The 21,810-nt window shown below is 44.9% G+C and overlaps 1 protein-coding gene across 1 annotated transcript; it reads left to right on the top strand.

The window, feature by feature from the left end:
* The first annotated feature begins 15,314 nt into the window (after positions 1 to 15,314).
* LOC125519602 (isoflavone reductase homolog IRL) lies at positions 15,315 to 16,678 on the top strand. Its single transcript, XM_048684353.2, has 3 exons — positions 15,315 to 15,704; positions 15,784 to 16,225; positions 16,330 to 16,678. Exons 1-3 carry the CDS (start codon positions 15,381 to 15,383, stop codon positions 16,494 to 16,496), a joined length of 933 nt encoding a protein of 310 aa, XP_048540310.1. The 5' UTR covers positions 15,315 to 15,380; the 3' UTR covers positions 16,497 to 16,678.
* The last annotated feature ends 5,132 nt before the right edge of the window (positions 16,679 to 21,810 follow it).

Below are 21,810 nucleotides of genomic sequence, written 5' to 3'. Positions count from 1 at the left end.
AACAAAAGTAAAGACAACAAAAGTAATATTTTTGGTATTTTGTAGTGATTGTAACAGTAGCAACAGAAAAGTAAATAAGCGTAAACCAGTATATGGAAAACTCGTAGGCACCGGATCAGTGATGGATAATTATGCCGGATGCGGTTCATCATGTAACAGTCATAACATAGGGTGACACAGAACTAGCTCCAATTCATCAATGTAATGTAGGCATGTATTCTGTATATAGTCATACGTGCTTATGGAAAAGAACTTGCATGACATCTTTTGTCCTACCCTCCCGTGGCAGCGGGGTCCTATTGGAAACTAAGGGATATTAAGGCCTCCTTTTAATAGAGAACCGGAACAAAGCATTAGCACATAGTGAATACATGAACTCCTCAAACTATGGTCATCACCGGGAGTGGTCCCGATTATTGTCACTTCGGGGTTGCCGGATCATAACACATAGTAGGTGACTATAGACTTGCAAGATAGGACATATATTCATGAAAACATAATAGGTTCAAATCTGAAATTATGGCACTCGGGCCCTAGTGACAAGCATTAAGCATAGCAAAGTCATAGCAACATCAATCTCAGAACATAATGGATACTAGGGATCAAACCCTAACAAAACTAACTCGATTACATGATAAATCTCATCCAACCCATCACTATCCAGCAAGCCTACGATGGAATTACTCACGCACGGCGGTGAGCATCATGAAATTGGTGATGGAGGATGGTTGATGATGTTGGGGAACGTAGTAATTTCAAAAATTTCCTACGCACATGCAAGATCATGGTGATGCATAGCAACGAGAGGGGAGAGTGTTGTCTATGTACCCTCGTAGACCGTTCGCAGAAGCGTTATATCAACGCGGTTGATGTAGTCGTACGTCTTCACGTCCGACCGATCCAAGTACCGAAAGCATGGCACCTCCGAGTTCTGCACACGTTCGGCTCAGTGACGTCCTCGCCTTCTCGATCCAGCAAGAGGGGTGAAGTAGTAGATGAGTTCTGGTAGCACGACGGCGTGGTGACGGTGTTGGTGAAGAACAATCTCAGCAGAGCTTCGCCTAAGCACTACGAAAACTATGACGGAGGATAAACTAGAGGGGACAGGGTTGCGGGCACACGGCTTGGTGTTTCTTGATGTGTCTTTGGTGCTAGCCCTACCCCTCTATTTATATGTTGAACCCTGGGGTCGAAACTTGGAGTAAAAGCCTCCTCAAAGTCGGTTTCACCCGAAAGGCAAGAGTCCTTCTCGGACTCCAGGGCTAGACGCCAGGGTTCCCGGCGTCTACCCCCTAGACATCAGGGTTCCTGGCGTCTAGCCTCTGGTCTCCGCAAAACTTCCTTTTGCACTTTCCAAAAGCCTCGTGGGCTTTCCCCTTTGGCCCAGATAAAGTGTTCTCGTGCCCAAACATTTCGGGAAACATCCGGAACCCCTTCCGGTGAATTCCGGAACCCTTCTGGAGATCAAACACTACTATCCCATATATCAAACTTTATCTCCGGACCATTCCGGAGTTCCTCGTCATGTCCGTGATCTCATCCCGGACTCCGAACAACATTCGGTCATCAACATACATAACTCATATAGTACTATATCGTCAACGAACGTTAAGCGTGCGGACCCTACGGGTTCGAGAACTATGTAGACATGACCGAGACACCTCTCTGGTCAATAACCAATAGCGGGACCTGGATGCCCATATTGGCTCCTACATATTCTACGAAGATCTTTATCGGTCAGACCGCATAACAACATACGTTGTTCCCTTTGTCATCGGTATGTTACTTGCCCGAGATTCGATCGTCGGTATCTCAATACCTAGTTCAATCTCATTACCGGCAAGTCTCTTTACTCGTTTCGTAATACATCATCCCGCAACTAATTCATTAGTTGCAATGCTTGCAAGGCCTATAGTGATGTGCATTACCGAGTGGGCCCAGAGATACCTCTCCGACAATCGGAGTGACAAATCCTAATCTCGAAAAACGCCAACCCAACAAGTACCTTCGGAGACACCTGTAGAGCACCTTTATAATCACCCAGTTACGTTGTGACGTTTGGTGGCACACAAAGTGTTCCTCCGGTAAACGGGAGTTGCATAATCTCATAGTCATAGGAACATGTATAAGTCATGAAGAAAGCAATAGCAACAAACTAAACGATCAAGTGCTATGCTAACGGAATGGGTCAAGTCAATCACATCATTCCCCTAATGATATGATCCCGTTAATCAAATGACAACTCATGTCTATGGTTAGGAAACATAACCATCTTTGATTAACGAGCTAGTCAGGTAGAGGCATACTAGTGACACTCTGTTTGTCTATGTATTCACACATGTATTATGTTTCCGGTTAATACAATTCTAGCATGAATAATAAACATTTATTATGATATAAGGAAATAAATAATAACTTTATTATTGCCTCTAGGGCATATTTCGTTCAGTCTCCGACTTGCACTAGAGTCAATAATCTAGTTCACATCGCCATGTGATTTAATACCAATAGTTCACATACCATGTGATTAACACCCATAGTTCACATCGACATGTGACCAACACCCAAAGGGTTTACTAGAGTCAATAATCTAGTTCACATCGCTATGTGATTAACACCCAAAAAGTACTAAGGTGTGATCATGTTTTGCTTGTGAGAGAAGTTTAGTCAATGGGTCTACCACATTCAGATCCGTACGTATTTTGCAAATTTCTATGTCAACAATGCTCTGCACGGAGCTACTCTAGCTAATTGCTCCCACTTTCAATATGTATCCAGATTGAGACTTAGAGTCATCTGGATCAGCGTCAAAACTTGTATCGACGTAACCCTTTACGACGAACCTTTTGTCACCTCCATAATCGAGAAACATATCCTTATTCCACTAAGGATAATTTTGACCAATGTCCATTGATCTACTCCTAGATCACTATTGTACTCTCTTGTCAAACTCAGGGCAGGGTATACAATAGGTCTGGTACACAGCATGGCATACTTTATAGAACCTATGGCTAAGGCATAGGGAATGACTTTCATTCTCTCTCTATCTTCTGCCGTGGTCGGGTTTTGAGTCTTACTCAACTTCACACCTTGTAACACAGGCAAGAACTCCTTCTTTGACTGTTCCATTTTGAACTACTTCAAAATCTTGTCAAGGTATGTACTCATTGAAAAACTTATCAAGTGTCTTGATCTATCTCTATAGATCTTGATGCTCAATATGTAAGCAGCTTCACCGAGGTCTTTCTTTGAAAAACTCCTTTCAAACATTCCTTTATGCTTTGTAGAATAATTCTACATTATCTCCGATCAACAATATGTCATTCACATATACTTATCAGAAATGTTGTAGTGCTCCCACTCACTTTCTTGTAAATACAGGCTTCACCGCAAGTCTGTATAAAACTATATGTTTTGATCAACTTATCAAAGCGTATATTCCAACTCCAAGATGCTTGCACCAGTCCATGGATGGATCGCTGGAGCTTGCATATTTTGTTAGTACCTTTAGGATTGACAAAACCTTCTGGTTGCATCATATACAACTCTTCTTTAATAAATCCATTAAGGAATGCAATTTTGTTTATCCATTTGCCAGATTTCATAAAATGCGGCAATTGCTAACATGATTCGGACAGACTTAAGCATAGATACGGGTGAGAAACTCTCATCATAGTCAACACCTTGAACTTGGCGAAAACCTTTTTGCGACAATTCTAGCTTTGTAGATAGTAACACTACTATCAGCGTCCGTCTTCCTCTTGAAGATCCATTTAATATCAATGGCTCGCCGATCATTGGGCAAGTCAATCAAAGTCCATACTTTGTTCTCATACATGGATCTCATCTCAGATTTCATGGCCTCAAGCCATTTCGCGGAATCTGGGCTCATCATCGCTTCCTCATAGTTCGTAGGCTCGTCATGGTCAAGTAACATGACCTCTAGAACAGGATTACCGTACCACTCTGATGCGGATCTCACTCTGGTTTACCTACGAGGTTCGGTAGTAACTTGATCTGAAGTTGCATGATCATCATCATTAGCTTCCTCACTAATCGGTATAGTAGTCACAGGAACGGATTTATGTGATGAACTACTTTCCAATAAGGGAGTAGGTACAGTTACCTCATCAAGTTCTACTTTCCTCCCACTCACTTCTTTCGAGAGAAACTCCTTTTCTAGAAAGGATCCATTCAAAGCAACGAATATATTGCCTTCGGATCTGTGATAGAAGGTGTACCCAACATTTACTTTTGGGTATCCTATGAAGACGCACTTCTCCGATTTGGGTTAGAGCTTATCAGGTTGAAACTTTTTCACATAAGCATTGCAACCTCAAAATTTAAGAAACGACATCTTAGATTTCTTGCCAAACCATAGTTCATACGGTGTCGTCTCAACGGATTTAGATAGTGCCCTATTTAATGTGAATGTAGCTGTCTCTAATGCATAACCCCAAAATGATAGTGGTAAATCGGTAAGAGACATCATAGATCGCACCATATCTAATAAAGTACGGTTATGACGTTCGGACACACCATTACACTGTGGTGTTCCAGGTGGCGTGAGTAGTGAAACTATTTCACATTGTTTTAACTGAAGGCCAAACTTGTAACTCAAATATTTTCCTTCTGCGACCATATCGTAGAAACTTTTATTTTTGTTAGGATGATTCTCCACTTCACTCTGAAATTCTTCGAACTTTTCAAATGTTTCAGACTTGTGTTTCATCAAGTAGATATACTCATATCTGCTCAAATCATCTGTGAAGATCAGAAAATAATGATACCTGCCGTGAGCCTCAATATTCATCGGACCACATACATTAGTATGTATGATTTCCAATAAATCTGTTGCCTGCTCCATTGTTCCGGAGAACGGAGTCTTAGTCATCTTGCCCATGAGGCATGGTTCGCAAGCATCAACTGATTCATAATCAAGTGATTCCAAAAGCCCATTAGCATGGATTTTCTTCATGCGCTTTACACCAATATGACCTAAATGGCAGTGCCACAAATAAGTTGCACTATCATTATTAACTTTGCATCTTTTGGTTTCAATATTATGAATATGTGTATCACTACGATCGAGATCCAACGAACCATTTTCATTGGGTGTGTAACCATATAAGGTTTTATTCATGTAAACAGAACAACAATTTATTCTCTTACTTAAATGAATAACCGTATTGCAATAAACATGATCAAGTCATATTCATGCTCAACGCAAACACCAAATAACACTTATTTACGTTCAACACTAATCCCGAAAGTATAGGGAGTGTGCGATGATGATCATATCAATCTTGGAACCACTTCCAACACACATCGTCACTTCACCCTTAACTAGTCTCTGTTCATTCTGCAACTCCCGTTTCGAGTTACTACTCTTAGCAACTGAACCAGTATCAAATACCGAGGGGTTGCTACGAACACTAGTAAAATACACATCAATAATCTGTATATCAAATATACCTTTGTTTACTTTGCCATCCTTCTTATCCGCCAAATACTTGGGGTAGTTCCGCTTCCAATGACCAGTCCCTTTGCAGTAGAAACACTCAGTTTCAGGCTTAGGTCCAGACTTGGGTTTTTCACTTGAGCAGCAACTTGCTTGCCGTTCTTCTTGAAGTTCGTCTTTCTTCCCTTTGTCCCTTTACTTGAAACTAGTGGTTTTGTTTACCATCAACACTTGATGCTTTTCTTGATTTCTACCTTCGTCGATTTCAGCATCGCTAAGAGCTTGGGAATCGTTTCCGTTATCCCTTGCATATTATAGTTCATCACGAAGTTCTTCTAACTTGGTGATGGTGACTAGAGAATTCTGTCAATCACTATTTTATCTGGAAGATTAACTCCCACTTGATTCAAGAGATTGTAGTACCCAGACAATCTGAGCACATGCTCACTGCTTGAGCTATTCTCCTCCATCTTTTAGCTATAGAACTTGTTGGAGACTTCATAGCTCTCAACTCGGGTATTTGCTTGAAATAATAACTTCAACTCCTGGAACATCTCATATGTTCCATGACGTTCAAAAACGTCTTTGAAGTCCCGATTCTAAGCCGTTAAGCATGGTGCACTAAACTATCAAGTAGTCATCATATCGAGCTAGCTAAACATTCAGAACGTCTGCATCTGCTCCTGCAATAGGTCTGTCACCTAGCGGTGCATCAAGGACATAATTCTTCTGTGCAGCAATGAGGATAATCCTCAGATCACGGATCCAATCCGCATCATTGCTACTAACATTTTTCAACTTAGTTTTCTCTATGAACATATAAAAATTAAACGGGGAGCAACATCGCGAGCTATTGATCTACAACATAGATATGCTAATACTACCAGGACTAAGTTCATGATAAATTAAAGTTCAATTAATCATATTACTTAAGAACTCCCACTTAGATAGACATCCCTCTAATCATCTAAGTGATCACGTGATCCAAATCAACTAAACCATAACCGATCATCACGTGAAATGGAATAGCTTTCAATGGTGAACATCATTATGTTGATCATATCTACTATATGATTCACGCTCGACCTTTCGGTTTCAGTGTTCCGAGGCCATATCTACATATGCTAGGCTTTCCAAGTTTAACCTAAGTATTCTGCATGTGCAAAACTGGCTTGCACCCGTTGTAGATGGACGTAGAGCTTATCACACCCGATCATCACGTGGTGTCTGGGCACGACGAACTTTGGCAACGGTGCATACTCAGGGAGAACACTTTTATCTTGAAATTTAGTGAGAGATCATCTTATAATGCTACCGTCATAACTAAGCAAAGTAAGATGTATAAAAGATAAACATCACATGCAATCAGAATATGTGACATGATATGGCCATCATCATCTTGTGCCTTTGATCTCTATCTCCAAAGCATCGTCATGATCTCCATCATCACCGGCATGACACCATGATCTCCATCATCTTGATCTATATCAATGTGTCGTCACATGGTCGTCTCGCCAACTATTGCTCTTGCAACTATTGCTATCGCATAGTGATAAAGTAAAGCAATTATTTGGCACTTGCATCTTATGCAATAAAGAGACAACCATAAGGCTTCTGCCAATTTCCGATAACTTCAACAAAACATGATCATCTCATACAACAACTTATATCTCATCACGTCTTGACCATATCACATCACAACATGCCCTGCAAAAACAAGTTAGACGTCCTCTACTTTGTTGTTGCAAGTTTTACGTGGCTGCTACGGGCTTAGCAAGAACCGTTCTTACCTACACATCAAAACCACAATGATAGTTTGTCAAGTTGGTGCTGTTTTAACCTTTGTATGGACCGGGCGTAGCCACACTCGGTTCAATTAAAGTTGGAGAAACTGACACCCGCTAGTCACCTGTGTGCATAGCACGGCGGTAAAACCAGTCTCGCGTAAGCGTACGCGTAATGTCGGTCCGGGCCGCTTCATCCAACAATACCGCCGAACCAAAGTGTGACATGCTGGTAAGCAGTATGACTTATATCGCCCACAACTCACTTGTGTTCTACTCATGCATATTACATCAACGCATAAAACCTGGCTCGGATGCCACTGTTGGGGAACGTAGTAATTTCAAAAATTTCCTACGCACATGCAAGAACATGGTGATGCATAGCAACGAGAGGGGAGAGTGTTGTCTACGTACCCTCGTAGACCGTTCGCGGAAGCGTTATATCAACGCGGTTGATGTAGTCGTATGTCTTCACGTCCGACCGATCCAAGTACCGAAAGCACGGCACCTCCGAGTTCTGCACACGTTCGGCTCGGTGACATCCTCGCCTTCTCGATCCAGCAAGAGGGGCGAAGTAGTAGATGAGTTCCGGCAGCACGACGGCGTGGTGACGGTGTTGGTAAAGAACAATCTCAGCACAGCTTTGCCTAAGCACTACGAAAACTATGACGGAGGATAAACTAGAGGGGACGGGGTTTCCGGCACACGGCTTGGTGTTTCTTGACGTGTCTTTGGTGCTAGCCCTACCCCTCTATTTATATGTTGAGCCCTGGGGGCGAAACTTGGAGTAAAAGCCTCCTCAAAGTCGGTTTCACCCGAAAGGCAAGAGTCCTTCTCGGACTCCAGGGCTAGACGCCAGGGTTCCCGGCGTCTACCCCCTAGACGCCAGGGTTCCTGGCGTCTAGCCTCTGGTCTCCGCAAAACTTCCTTTTGCACTTTCCAAAAGCCTCGTGGGCTTTCCCCTCTGGCCCAGATAAAGTGTTCTCGTGCCCAAACATTTCGGGAAACATCCGGAACCCCTTCCGGTGAATCCCGGAACCCTTCCGGAGATCAAACACTACTATCCCATATATCAAACTTTATCTCCGGACCATTCCGGAGTTCCTCGTCATGTCTGTGATCTCATCCCGGACTCCGGACAACATTCGGTCATCAACATACATAACTCATATAGTACTATATCGTCAACGAACGTTAAGCGTGCGGACCCTACGGGTTCGAGAACTATGTAGACATGACCGAGACACCTCTCTGGTCAATAACCAATAGCGGGACCTGGATTCCCATATTGGCTCCTACATATTCTACGAAGATCTTTATCGGTCAGACCGCATAACAACATACGGTGTTCCCTTTGTCATCGGTATGTACTTGCCCGAGATTCGATCGTCGGTATCTCAATAACTAGTTCAATCTCGTTACCGGCAAGTCTCTTTACTCGTTTTGTAATACATCATCCCGCAACTAACTCATTAGTTGCAATGCTTGCAAGGCTTATAGTGATGTGCATTACCGAGTGGGCCCAGAGATACCTCTCCGACAATCGGAGTGACAAATCCTAATCTCGAAATACGCCAACCCAACAAGTACCTTCTGAGACACCTGTAGAGCACCTTTATAATCACCCAGTTACGTTGTGACGTTTGGTGGCACACAAAGTGTTCCTCCGGTAAACGGGAGTTGCATAATCTCATAGTCATAGGAACATGTATAAGTCATGAAGAAAGCAATAGCAACAAACTAAACGATCAAGTGCTATGCTAACGGAATGGGTCAAGTCAATCACATCATTCCCCTAATGATGTGATCCCGTTAATCAAATGACAACTCATGTCTATGGTTAGGAAACATAACCATCTTTGATTAACGAGCTAGTCAAGTAGAGGCATACTAGTGACACTCTGTTTGTCTATGTATTCACACATGTATTATGTTTCCGGTTAATACAATTCTAGCATGAATAATAAACATTTATCATGATATAAGGAAATAAATAATAACTTTATTATTGCCTCTAGGGCATATTTCCTTCAGATGATGACGACGATGACGAATCCCCCTCTCCGGAGCCCCGAACGGACTCCAGATCAGCCCTCCCGGGAGGTTTTAGGGCTTGGCGGCGGCTCCGTATCATAAAACGTGATGATTTCTTCTCTCTAATTTTTTTCTCTCCGAAAGCAAATATATAGAGTTGGAGTTGGTGTCGGAGGGTCAACAGGGGGCCCATGAGGTAGGGGGCGCGCCCTGGGGGGGGGCGCCCCCACCCTCGTGGAAAGGGTGTGGGCCCCTGGTCTTCATAGTTGGCGAGGATTTTTTTTATTTTTTCTAAGACCTCCCGTGGAGTTTTAGGTCATTCCGAGAATATTTGTTTTCTGCACATAAAACAACATCATGGTAATTCTGCTGAAAACAACGTCAGTCCGGGTTAGTTCCATTCAAATCATACATGTTAGAGTCCAAAACAAGAGCAAAAGTGTTTTGAAAAGTAGATACGACGGAGACATATCAACCTGCACACCGATAAACTTATCCGGCATCAATGCATAAGCGAATCCAGCCATAGTTAGCTCAGAAAATTTCTTACAATGAGGTCTTTGGGTTGTTGCAGAATGAAGCAATTTCATGATTAATTACAGTAATAAATCATCACTAAAAATATATTAGCATGCATAGATCTAGCGTACCAAATGAATAGAACATCATGAACATCAACATCATCTAATATGCAACAGAAGCCATAATAAAAGATTTGGATCAGATCATGACACACATACTGATTAGTTGCAGATGAAGTAACAGTGGTCGTTATAGAGGCGATGTTGCTGATGACAACATTAGAAAAGACCGGTCCAAGCCGACGTTGGACAAGGACGGTGCGCAACAGTGCCTGACCTTGGAAGTAGACGACTCATCGTGAAGAATGCGAGTAGACGCACAAAGCGCTTCCCGAAAACCTAATTATCCCTCTCCCGGTGTAAGTGCATCTAGTGCCACCCTCAGTTGGTTTTGGAGTATTGACGACAAACCTGGTTGAGGGACTAATGTGTTTGTGAGAATTGCAGGATAACACAGGTAGAAGTCCCTCATTGATTCGGTTTTTCCTACCAGAGATGACCCCTAAAATTGTATGAAGACATTGAAGTCAAAGGTGATATGTGAAGACATTCACATTGAAGACTATGACAAGAGAAGACATCGTGTGAAGACTATGGAGCGCGAAGACTTAGTTGTTTCGTCGTTCTTTTTCTTCTTTGTTGAGTCATAGGAAGCACCGTACTATTAAGTGGGGTCCAAGAGAACCAGTCAGAATGACTGAAGTGATGCTTAACCAAAATCCTGTGTCTTCGAGCAAAGACAATGAGAGCAAATCTTATCCAGAGCTGGATAAGTCAACTTTGCTTGTAGCCCAAGTAAAGTTGCCGTGTGTATTTGAAATCTGACCGTTGGAACACGTGTCAGTTCCTTAGTGACCCAGGGTCATTTCAGACAAATCAGGTTGGGTTGCCTAGTGGTTATAAATAGCCCACCCCCTACAACCATAAACGGTTGGCTGCTTAGAGTTAGTGTACGGCTTTTGTCGTTTGAGAGCAACCCACCTCGAAGCCCTTGAGAGAGAATTCCTTGCGAGGATAAAGCCCTAAACACGCAAAGCCAAAGAGTGTTAGGCATCACTTAAGTCTTCTTGTCTATGTGATCTGAAGACTTATTACACTTGAGGACTGTGAATCCTCCAGCCGGTTAGGCGTCGCGTTCTGAGCATCCAAGAGTCATTGTGGATCGCAGGTGAACGAAGTCTGTGAAGGTTTGGAGTCTACCTCAAAGACTTACCAGAGTGATTGGGCGAGGACTGGGTGTCCTTAGCTCAAGGGGAATAAGGTGAAGACACGGTCTTCTGAGTTGAATCTCAGCCTCCCTAACCAGACATACAGTTGTCATAGCAACTGGAACTGGTCCAACGAATCATTGTCTTCAACGAGCCACTGGTTCTATCCTTCCCGTCTCTTTATTTACAGTTGGTCCCTGTGAATTCATTGCCTGCTTGCATTATCTTTTGTCTTCACTGAGTGACTGCTTGTTCTGATTGGCTTCATACTATCTTCCTACCTGATCTATACTGCCTAGCTGCTATTAGTCGTTGTGCTTTCACTTTATTGAATACTTGACTATGGCTTGCTTAGTGTAGTCTACCTTCCGCTGCATGGTAATAGGTTTATTTCTATCGTTTGTCTTCGAAACTCCCATGTTTTGAAGACTTTCTTAAAAATCGCCTATTCACCCCCCCTCTAGTCGATCACTAGCACTTTCACCCGGTGTAGGATCACAAGGACGAGAGGGTCCGGAGACCTACTCTCCTGCTCGTTGGTGCAAGCCGACGTTTGGGTGGAGTAGACTACGATGGCGGCACAAACATCGAGAGAAGGCAAAAACCCTAACTCGCTTTTAGTATGTCCTTGACGGTGGACGGTAAGTCATATATATATAGGAGATCCCACACGGTCTTATCGCGATCACGATCTAAATCGACTTGGTTTCGACTTATTGGTCAAGAAAATAATGAACTTGTCTGCCAAGGAACCAAAAAGTAAAACAAAAAAAAGGAAGTTGCTTTCCTACAAGGACACATATTGGATTTCGGTGGATCATTCACGTGCATTTCACATGCCTGCGCCCTTTGCCTCGATCCCGACAAGGCAAGGGGAACGCACACGTATGGTGTTCTCTTTATCTTCTCATACCAATCAGTTATTGGTGTGGGAAAACTCAACTATTTAAGTTGGTCTCCCACCTCCTCCACTAGCAAGTTGGTACTAAAGATCGCACCTTCACTTGTCATTTATTCATGGTCCTTTGAGATTTACTTAGGAATTTTAGAAAACGTATAAGCTAAGCCCATTAGTTCAAACAAAGCCAACCCGCAACTTCCAGTCGTGTAGTGGACTCTGTGTTGTAACCACCCGATCGTCTCCTCACCAGCGATCAGTCGTGCACTCCCCGACGACCCTGATGCGGACAAGGGCGACTACGCCGATGCCAGACCAACCCACGATGACTAAAGCCTCTTTTGATGTGACTCAAAACCACTGAAGGGTTTGATTTATCCGGTATTGACAATTTTAGGGTGCAAATTATATGGTATTGAAGTTCAAGGGGACATGGAGACATCAGGATTGATTTGAGGGTGAAAAATATAACTTCCTTCTTTAATCAATAACTAATTACATTTATGTTAGGTTTGGTTTTGTTTAGAGAAGTTTAGCTATGCTATGTTTTATTTTGTCTACGCTTGTATCGTCTAGTGCTACCATCAAGACATTCTATCGAAACACCAAATACTTCATCTGATGAGATTTTAATCAAATAGCATATTCACAATTTGAGATTGCTTATGTTGTTATTTTCTTGCTTGTTCTTCGATTTGCCTGCAGAAAAATCCTTCATGGATAGGTCTATCGTGCTCGGTTGATAACACCATGGAGTTGGTTTAGCGATTGACGTGGATGTTAGTCATGTTTGGTTCTTTCTGTATGATTGATAGCCGGATCAAGAGGCTCAAGTTCTCCAATATCGTAGTTATCTCCTCTCATCAAAAGATCAGGACCTCAGTTCATATCATAAGTGCCACTGCCAGGAACTTTGCATTGAGGAGTGGTATCAGTGGCGGAGCCAGCTCAAACTTATAGCCTGGGCAAGATATACGTGATGCCAAGTTAATTAGATTCTTCCCAAACAAACTGTAAGTAAACCATTTGTTTACTACTGGAGCTCCATGCACATGCACCATGGGAGCCCGGGCAGCAGCCCCGGCTCGCCGGGTGCTGTCTCCGCCACTGAGTGGTATATATCTTGATGCAAACTTTTGTGTGAAATGGAGAAATCAGTGGCATGTGTGGAATTTATCTAGATATATAACGAATACTAGGAACCAAGCCAAGGTCAAACAAAAACTAGGGAAGCACGTAGCTGCCTCCTCTCCTAAGGAAAAACCTAGGGTTTCTTTGCCTCCCACCGGCGCCGGCGCCGGTCCGCCTCGTCTTCGGTGGCCTTAGGAAGGGCCATATTTTCAGATGTTCCTTCGAGTTTTGTTTGGCTTTGTGTCTTGCCCAGGAATAGACGGCGGTGACTTTCTGAAGGTGGAATAATGTTCTCACCGCCTAGCCCCCGCCTAGGCGGTGTGTCTAGCATCGCTGTGAGCGTGTGAAGGTGTGTCTCTGGTGGATTTGTCCTTAGTGGATTTGCTCGTATATGGTCGTAGTTTGTCTATGTTCACGTGTTTTCAGGTTGGATCCTTTCGAACTACGCTACTCTTCATCGGCGGCGGTTGCTGTTCTGCTGCGCTGGTCCTGTGGGGCCTTAGCATGACGAATTCTCGACTGTCTACGGCAACAAATTTTGCCTGGCTCCGGCGAGGGAGGGGCGATGACGGCAGCGCGCCTTCGGCTCGCTTCAGTGCTTGTAGTCGTCGCTAGGTGGTCTACGGTTTTAAATGTAATTCTTATTCTTTCTGGTAATCGTTGTCCTGTCATGATCGAAAAAGAATAGATCAAAAGTTTTCTCAAAAATAAAAGGAACCCAGCGGTTGAGCTGCCCTGACATTAACAACAGAAACCTGATGTGTGATATGCGTCACCGAACTTTCTTCTACCTTTCCCATTTTCCTTTTTTTTTTCTAGAACCTCTTCCTGGTCCTCTTTGTGAAGTTACATCTTTCACTTGCTTCGGGGATTGGTGGCGAACTGATATTTCGAGGGAAGTACTGAGCGAGTAGCCATGCCTCATGGGAGTTGGTGGTGGACCGATGGGAGTAACAACATACCGTGGTTTGTTACTATATATAAATGAAGGCACCTTCTTTTTTGTGATGAGGGCGAAGATGAACTTTTTATAAGTTTATAATACATTTGAAATGTATGTGCGTTTGTATGAGTGGTATGTACCGCATTCAAAAAAGAAAAGAGAAAAAACAGGAGAGTGAGAGAGGGCAATTCGTTTCGATGAGATATGAGCTCATACCCCATTTATTCCGTTCGAATCAAACAAGATTTTTTTTTGCGACGGCGAATCAAACAAGATGCATGTATTCCTTTTCTACGGGAGCCTATTACAGCGACATATCTTGTCTTTATATTTTAAGGTAAATACACCCGTGGTGCTTGAACTTGTCGTGGATGTTCACTTTAGTGTCTGAACTTCAAAAATATGCTAAACTCGTTCTAAAACTTGGTATGAACATGCAAATACAGTGCTAATCCTCTCCGTAGACATAAAATACATCGACATGGATTCGTATGTGGCTGACGTACTGACAGGCAGGCCCACTAATCATAGAGACAGATAGTATTCAAGTAATTATCTTTTGTAGATATAAGTGGGCTCCATGCCATGTCAGTGCCACATCATCCATATATTGTGCCATGTCGATGCACTTTACGTCTATAGACCGGATTAGCACCGTATTTGCATGTTCATGTCAAGTTTTACAACCAATTCGGTATCTTTTTCAAGTTCAGACACTAACGTGAACGTCTATGGCAAGTTAAAAGCACTACTGGTGTATTTATCTCTTATATTTTCTGTCTCTGTAAACAAGCCCTGAGCCTGAACAAAGTTTGAGCAATCTATATCTATTTCTTCTTTTTTTGCGGGGAAGGTTTGAGTGATCTATATCGCCTATAGAGAATGCATAAAATCATCATATAGTGCACAATATAGGATCTCTTTTTCAGTGTCATTTCTAATAATGCGGTTATAATAAATCCACATCAGCATTTTTCTAGAAGTTCCGTAGATTTCTGATGAGGGATGTGATGCACGCCCCACCTTACCAAACGCAAACGGTGTGTCCTGTCAGTCACCATGAACCTGTCGCTAAAAGTGCACGTCTCATCAATTCGTTCCAATGGACCTGACCGTAAAAGTGAACCACATACATGCACGTATGCAGACTCTGTGGAAAGCTCTCTTTTTTTTTGGTAGGGACAGAAGATCGCCGGAGATGGAGCGGCTATCATGGATCCACCATTATTGAACGCGTAACATCAAAGGCTCGCAGTCATATTTAAAGCCGTGGCAGCGCAAGAGAGAGCAAGCAAGCGAAGGGGATAGGATCTTACACCTGCCAAGGTACGAGGAAGATCATGGCGTCCGATGGCAAGAGCAAGATCCTTGTGATCGGCGCGACGGGGTACATCGGCAGGCACGTCGTCGCCGCCAGCGCGCGGCTCGGCCACCCCACCCTGGCGCTCGTCCGGGACGCCGCCCCCTCCGACCCTGCCAAGGCGCAGCTGCTCAAGACCTTCCAGGACTCGGGCGTCACGCTCCTCACGGGCGATCTCCACGACCACGGTAGCCTGCTGAGCGCCGTCAAGGCGGCCGACGTCGTCATCTCCACGCTGGGCTCGATGCAGATCGCCGACCAGACCAAGCTCATCGCCGCCATCAAGGAGGCCGGCAACGTGAAGGTACTATATGTCTTGTGCAGTTCAGCTTGACGTACGAGCGGCTGCTTGCTTCACACATTGGAGTGCACTGTCTGCGCAGAGGTTCTTCCCGTCGGAGTTCGGGCTGGACGTGGACCGCACCGGCGCCGTGGAGCCGGCCAAGTCCATCTTCGCCCTCAAGGCGGGCATCCGCCGCGCCGTCGAGGCCGAGGGCATCCCCTACACCTACGTGGTGGCCAACTACTTCGCCGGGTACTCGCTGCCCACCATCGGGCAGGTGCTCTCCCCGGCGCCCCCGACCGACAGCGTCGTCATCCTCGGCGACGGCGAGACCAAGGTGGTCTTCGTGGACGAGGCGGACATCGGCACGTACACGGTGCTGGCGGCGGACGACCCCCGGGCGGAGAACAAGGTGCTGTACATCAAGCCGCCGGCCAACACGCTGTCGCACAACGAGCTGGCGTCGCTGTGGGAGAAGAAGACCGGCAAGACGTTCCAGAGGGTGTACGTCCCCGAGGACGCCGTCCTCAAGCAGATCCAAGGTTAGGAGGAGCTCGACCGATGCTAAGCTCACGCTTGACGGGATACGTCGAACTACGTACGCCGTACTGACATGTTAATTCGTCTTTGTGAACGTGCGTTACAGAGGCGCCGATCCCGATGAACATCATCTTCTCGATCGGCCACGCGTCGTACATCAAGGGGGACCAGACCAACATCGAGATCGCGCCGTCGTTCGGCGTGGAGGCGAGCGAGCTGTACCCTGACGTCAAGTACACCACCGTCGACGACTTACTCAACAGGTTCCTCTGAAGATATGCTGCTGATCTATCTGTATTTGAGGCCGGTCAGATAGATATGAACGGACTGTGTGTGTTTGGTACTGATGATGTCCGATGAGTCGACAGTTGTATGCTTCTGGTTACTTTTGTTGGTTTGTACGTATGTCCTCCCTCATGGATGAATAAACTACCCGGGATGTCTCTTTGATTTTCTTTAACAACGGATTTTGATATTTGTTAGCACCTCATACGGGTTCACTACGAGATACTTCCTCCATTCCACAATATAGTGCCCCTGCATTTTCAGAGATCTAAGTTTGACCATACATTTAACCAATGAGACCGACTGCGCCAGTAGCAAAAATTATACCACTACAAGAATTGAGGGCTGATTCAAAGTCCAGAACTCCAGATACAAGCACAAGTGTGCAAAAATCAACAAGAAAGAGGAAAAGTTGTCCCTCAAAAAAGAAAGAAAGAGAAAAGGTCGAGAGCCGGAGGTGGGAAAGAAGAGTCGACGCCGGGTTGTTTCCTGATCCTTCCTCGTTGGCTCCTCTTGAGTATTTGTAGTTGCCTCCTGTGCTAGCAATTGCACTCAGCCCATTGACAGTACAAGCACCAGCCCGATAGAGGTTGAGGATAGTCCCCCTAACACTCCTCCCTCTTTAAAACTCGGCTTGACCCCTTACCGCGTAGGTCCCACGTCATGCGACATTCCTTAATACTAATATTGTTGTTGTGGTAGCCATTGTGGAAGTACACTTAGCAAGGTCAAAGAAGGAGGCATTGTTGTTGGCACAGTCGGACGAAGTACTTGTAGCCAACATGGACTTTCTCGAAAGAGGTGGCCAGAGCTGCGACACCCCTCCTTCATTGAAAAGTCTCTGTTGGTAGGCTCGAGAAAACTTGCGGTGCCTTGTGGAACTGCCAAGATCCCATGGTGCATCCCAACTTTGCACCAGAGCTACACACAGCTGGCTTGTGGCCATGCCATGCTTCAACACTGCATTCACTACTAGGGAAAAGCCTACCAGCAGCGAGGGTTTTGGGCCTCTCAGTAGCGCGGGCACCGGCGCTACTAATAAGGCGCTACAGCTAACGTATAGCAGTAGCGCCGGTTGTCCCACGCTACTGCTATACATGAATAGCTATAGCGCTCTTTGGGAAAGGGCGCTACTGATATTATCTGCAGCGCTGTTTGTTGGGACGCGCTACTGACAATGCGGCGCTACTGCTAAATTTCCCCCCTCGCTACTACTAGTTTATTTATTAGTTTTTTTCCTGCATATTTGTTTTGTATTTGAATAGGCTTTATACAATAATCTTTAGCATATCATACACATACAAATGTAATCATAGCATATACATACAATTAGTCTCATCAAATCATGTCATCATCATAATCATCATCCAACACAAAGTGGTCTCTCGTCATCATCTCGAAAATAGCGATACAAGTCTCGAATGATATGCAAATACATCGTCATCCATCTAAACAATGATATACGCGAGAAGAGCTATCACTTTGAGAACATGGGTTCGTATCCCTCTTTCGCATTAGCGTGAACCTCTAAACTAACTACTGCCTGTCGCTCAGAAACCGGAAGGGCCTGACACTCCGGCCACTTGTCGTATATATACTCCTGGCATAGCACTTCTTCGCCATCTATGATCTATGCACCTGCATCATCACATGAGTCGATGATATGCAACATATATAGTTGAGCAACAGAAAGAGACAGACTTGGCAAAAATAAAAACACCATATTATAAGCATAAATAACAAAGTTCATCGTACCCCAAAATGCCCTAACTAGAGTGATTTTCGCTAGTCGAGAAGGAGGACGGTTTAATTACATCACAAATAAAGTTTCACCGTGCATAACTCAAAGTTTTGTCATACAGAAAGTATGGACTAGACGGACACATTGTCATATATCGACAATCACTCCAACATGTCGTTCCAACCATCCAAGTCAGGGAGATAGTCCCCGAGCCTAGTGAAAGGCTTCAGGTCGAGACGCTGAGAGGCTATCCATGTTCGGATGTCTTCCCGCGACATTTGTCCTTCTCCGTAGAACATCCCTGTTTTTCCGACGACCTCCTTCATGATGATTTGGGCAAGTTCGCGCTAGATGTTATAGAACTCAGCTCGAAGTCGATGATCCTCGATATCTCCTATGTCCTTTGCCCATTGCAGAATATGGGCATCGCCGAAAGAAGGTGCCATGCGAAGGTTCTGGTGATCCCGTCTGTACTCCAGCATGTGGTGTAGGACATAGAATCCATCATTAAGAGAATCGTCCGGTTGCTGGATGCAGCAGAAGTTGGTCTTATGGCCGAAGGCGACCCTGCCGCCCCTCATCTTCTTGTCCCTGACCTCTCCACCCAGTGATTGGTAGTGATACATAGCACTGTCGAGAACATCCTTGATGTGGGTGTAATCCTTTTGGTGAATGTTCTTCGACGTGTCCAAGTAAAGAGCGTGGGAGAATCGGGGGTAGAGGTGTTGGAAATATTCCCTAGAGGCAATAATAAATTAGTTATTATTATATTTCCTTGTTCATGATAATCATTTATTATCCATGCTAGAATTGTATTGATAGGAAACTCAGATACATGTGTGGATACATAGACAACACCATGTCCCTAGTAAGCCTCTAGTTGACTAGCTCGTTGATCAATAGATGGTTACGGTTTCCTGAACATGGACATTGGATGTCGTTGATAATGGGATCACATCATTGGGAGAATGATGTGATGGACAAGACCCAATCCTAAGCCTAGCACAAAGATCGTGTAGTTCGTATGCTAAAGCTTTTCTAATGTCAAGTATCATTTCCTTAGACCATGAGATTGTGCAACTCCCGGATACCGTAGGAATACTTTGGGTGTGCCAAACGTCACAACGTAACTGGGTGGCTATAAAGGTACACTACAGGTATCTCCGAAAGTGTCTGTTGGGTTGGCACGAATCGAGACTGGGATTTGTCACTCTGTGTAAACGGAGAGGTATCTCTGGGCCCACTCGATAGGACATCATCATAATGTGCACAATGTGATCAAGGAGTTGATCACGGGATGATGTGTTACGGAACGAGTAAAGAGACTTGCCGGTAACGAGATTGAACAAGGTATCGGGATACCGACGATCGAATCTCGGGCAAGTACAATACCGCTAGACAAAGGGAATTGAATACGGGATTGATCGAATCCTCGACATCGTGGTTCATCCGATGAGATCATCATGGAACATGTGGGAACCAACATGGGTATCCATATCCCGCTGTTGGTTATTGACCGGAGAACGTCTCGGTCATGTCTGCATGGTTCCCGAACCCGTAGGGTCTACACACTTAAGGTTCGATGACGCTAGGGTTATAAAGGAAGTTTGTATGTGGTTACCGAATGTTGTTCGGAGTCTCGGATGAGATCCCGGACATCACGAGGAGTTCCGGAATGGTCCAGAGGTAAAGATTTATATATGGGAAGTCCTGTTTTGGTCACCGGAAAAGTTTCGGGTTTTATCGGTAACGTACCGAGACCACCGGGAGGGTCCCGGGGGTCCACCAAGTGCGGCCACCAGCCCCGGAGGCTTGCATGGGCCAAGAGTGGGAAGGGACCAGCCCCTGAGTGGGCTGGTGCGCCTCCCACAAGGCCCAAGGCGCAGCTAGGAGGAGAAGGGGAAACCCTAGGCGCAGATGGGCCTAAGGCCCACCATAGGGCGCGCCCCCCTCTCCCCCTCTTGGCCGCCCCCCTCAAACCCATCTAGGGCTGCCGCCCCTAGGGGTGGGAACCCTAGAGGGGGCGCACCCTCCTCCCCTCCTATAAATAGTTGAGGTTTGGGGCTGCCCAAAATAAGACGATTTGATCTCTCCCTGGCGCAGCCCTACCTCTCTCCTCCTCGTCTCTCGCGGTGCTTGGCGAAGCCCTGCTGGAGTACCACGCTCCTCCACCACCACCACGCCGTTGTGCTGCTACTGGATGGAGTCTTCCTCAACCTCTCCCTCTCTCCTTGCTGGATCAAGGCATGGGAGACGTCACCGGGCTGTACGTGTGTTGAACACGGAGGTGCCGTCCATTCGGCACTAGGATCTCCGGTGATTTGGATCACGACGAGTACGACTCCTTCAACCCCGTTCTCTTGAACGCTTCCGCATAGCGATCTACAAGGGTATGTAGATGCACTCTCCTTCCCCTCATTGTTGGTTTCTCCATAGATAGATCTTGGTGACACGTAGGAAAATTTTGAATTTCTGCTACGTTCCCCAACAGTGACATCATGAGCTAGGTCTATGCATAGTTTCTATGCACGAGTAGAACACAAAGTAGTTGTGGGCGTTGATTTTGTTCAATATGCTTACCGTTACTAGTCCAATCTTGATTCGGCGGCATTGTGGGATGAAGCGGCCCGGACCGACCTTACACGTACTCTTACGTGAGACTGGTTCCACCGACTGACATGCACTAGTTGCATAAGGTGGCTAGCGGGTGTCTGTCTCTCCCACTTTAGTCGGATCGGATTCGATGAAAAGGGTCCTTATGAAGGGTAAATATCAATTGGCATATCACGTTGTGGTTTTGCGTAGGTAAGAAACATTCTTGCTAGAAACCCATAGCAGCCACGTAAAACATGCAAACAACAATTAGAGGACGTCTAACTTGTTTTTGCAGGGTATGCCATGTGATGTGATATGGCCAAAAGGATGTGATGAATGATATATGTGATGTATGAGATTGATCATGTTCTTGTAATAGGAATCACGACTTGCATGTCGATGAGTATGACAACCGGCAGGAGCCATAGGAGTTGTCTTTATTTATTGTATGACCTGCGTGTCATTGAATAACGCCATGTAATTACTTTACTTTATTGCTAACCGGTAGCCATAGTAGTAGAAGTAATAAGTTGGCGAGACAACTTCATGGAGACACAATGATGGAGATCATGGTGTCATGCCGGTGACAAGATGATCATGGAGCCCCAAGATGGAGATCAAAGGAGCTATATGATATTGGCCATATCATGTCACTATTATTTGATTGCATGTGATGTTTATCATGTTTATGCATCTTGTTTACTTAGAACGACGGTAATAAATAAGATGATCCCTCATAATAATTTTAAGAAAGTGTTCCCCCTAACTGTGCATCGTTGCGACAGTTCGTTGTTTCGAAGCACCACGTGATGATCGGGTGTGATAGATTCTAACGTTCACATACAACGGGTGTAAGACAGATTTACACACGCGAAACACTTAGGTTGACTTGACGAGCCTAGCATGTACAGACATGGCCTCGGAACACAAGAGACCGAAAGGTCGAGCATGAGTCGTATGGTAGAT

The sequence above is a fragment of the Triticum urartu genome, chromosome 1A (assembly GCF_056163025.1).
Source record: "Triticum urartu cultivar PI428250 chromosome 1A, HENAU_Tu73, whole genome shotgun sequence".
Taxonomy (NCBI): Eukaryota; Viridiplantae; Streptophyta; class Magnoliopsida; order Poales; family Poaceae; genus Triticum; species Triticum urartu.
This window is presented reverse-complemented; position numbering and strand designations above follow the sequence as displayed.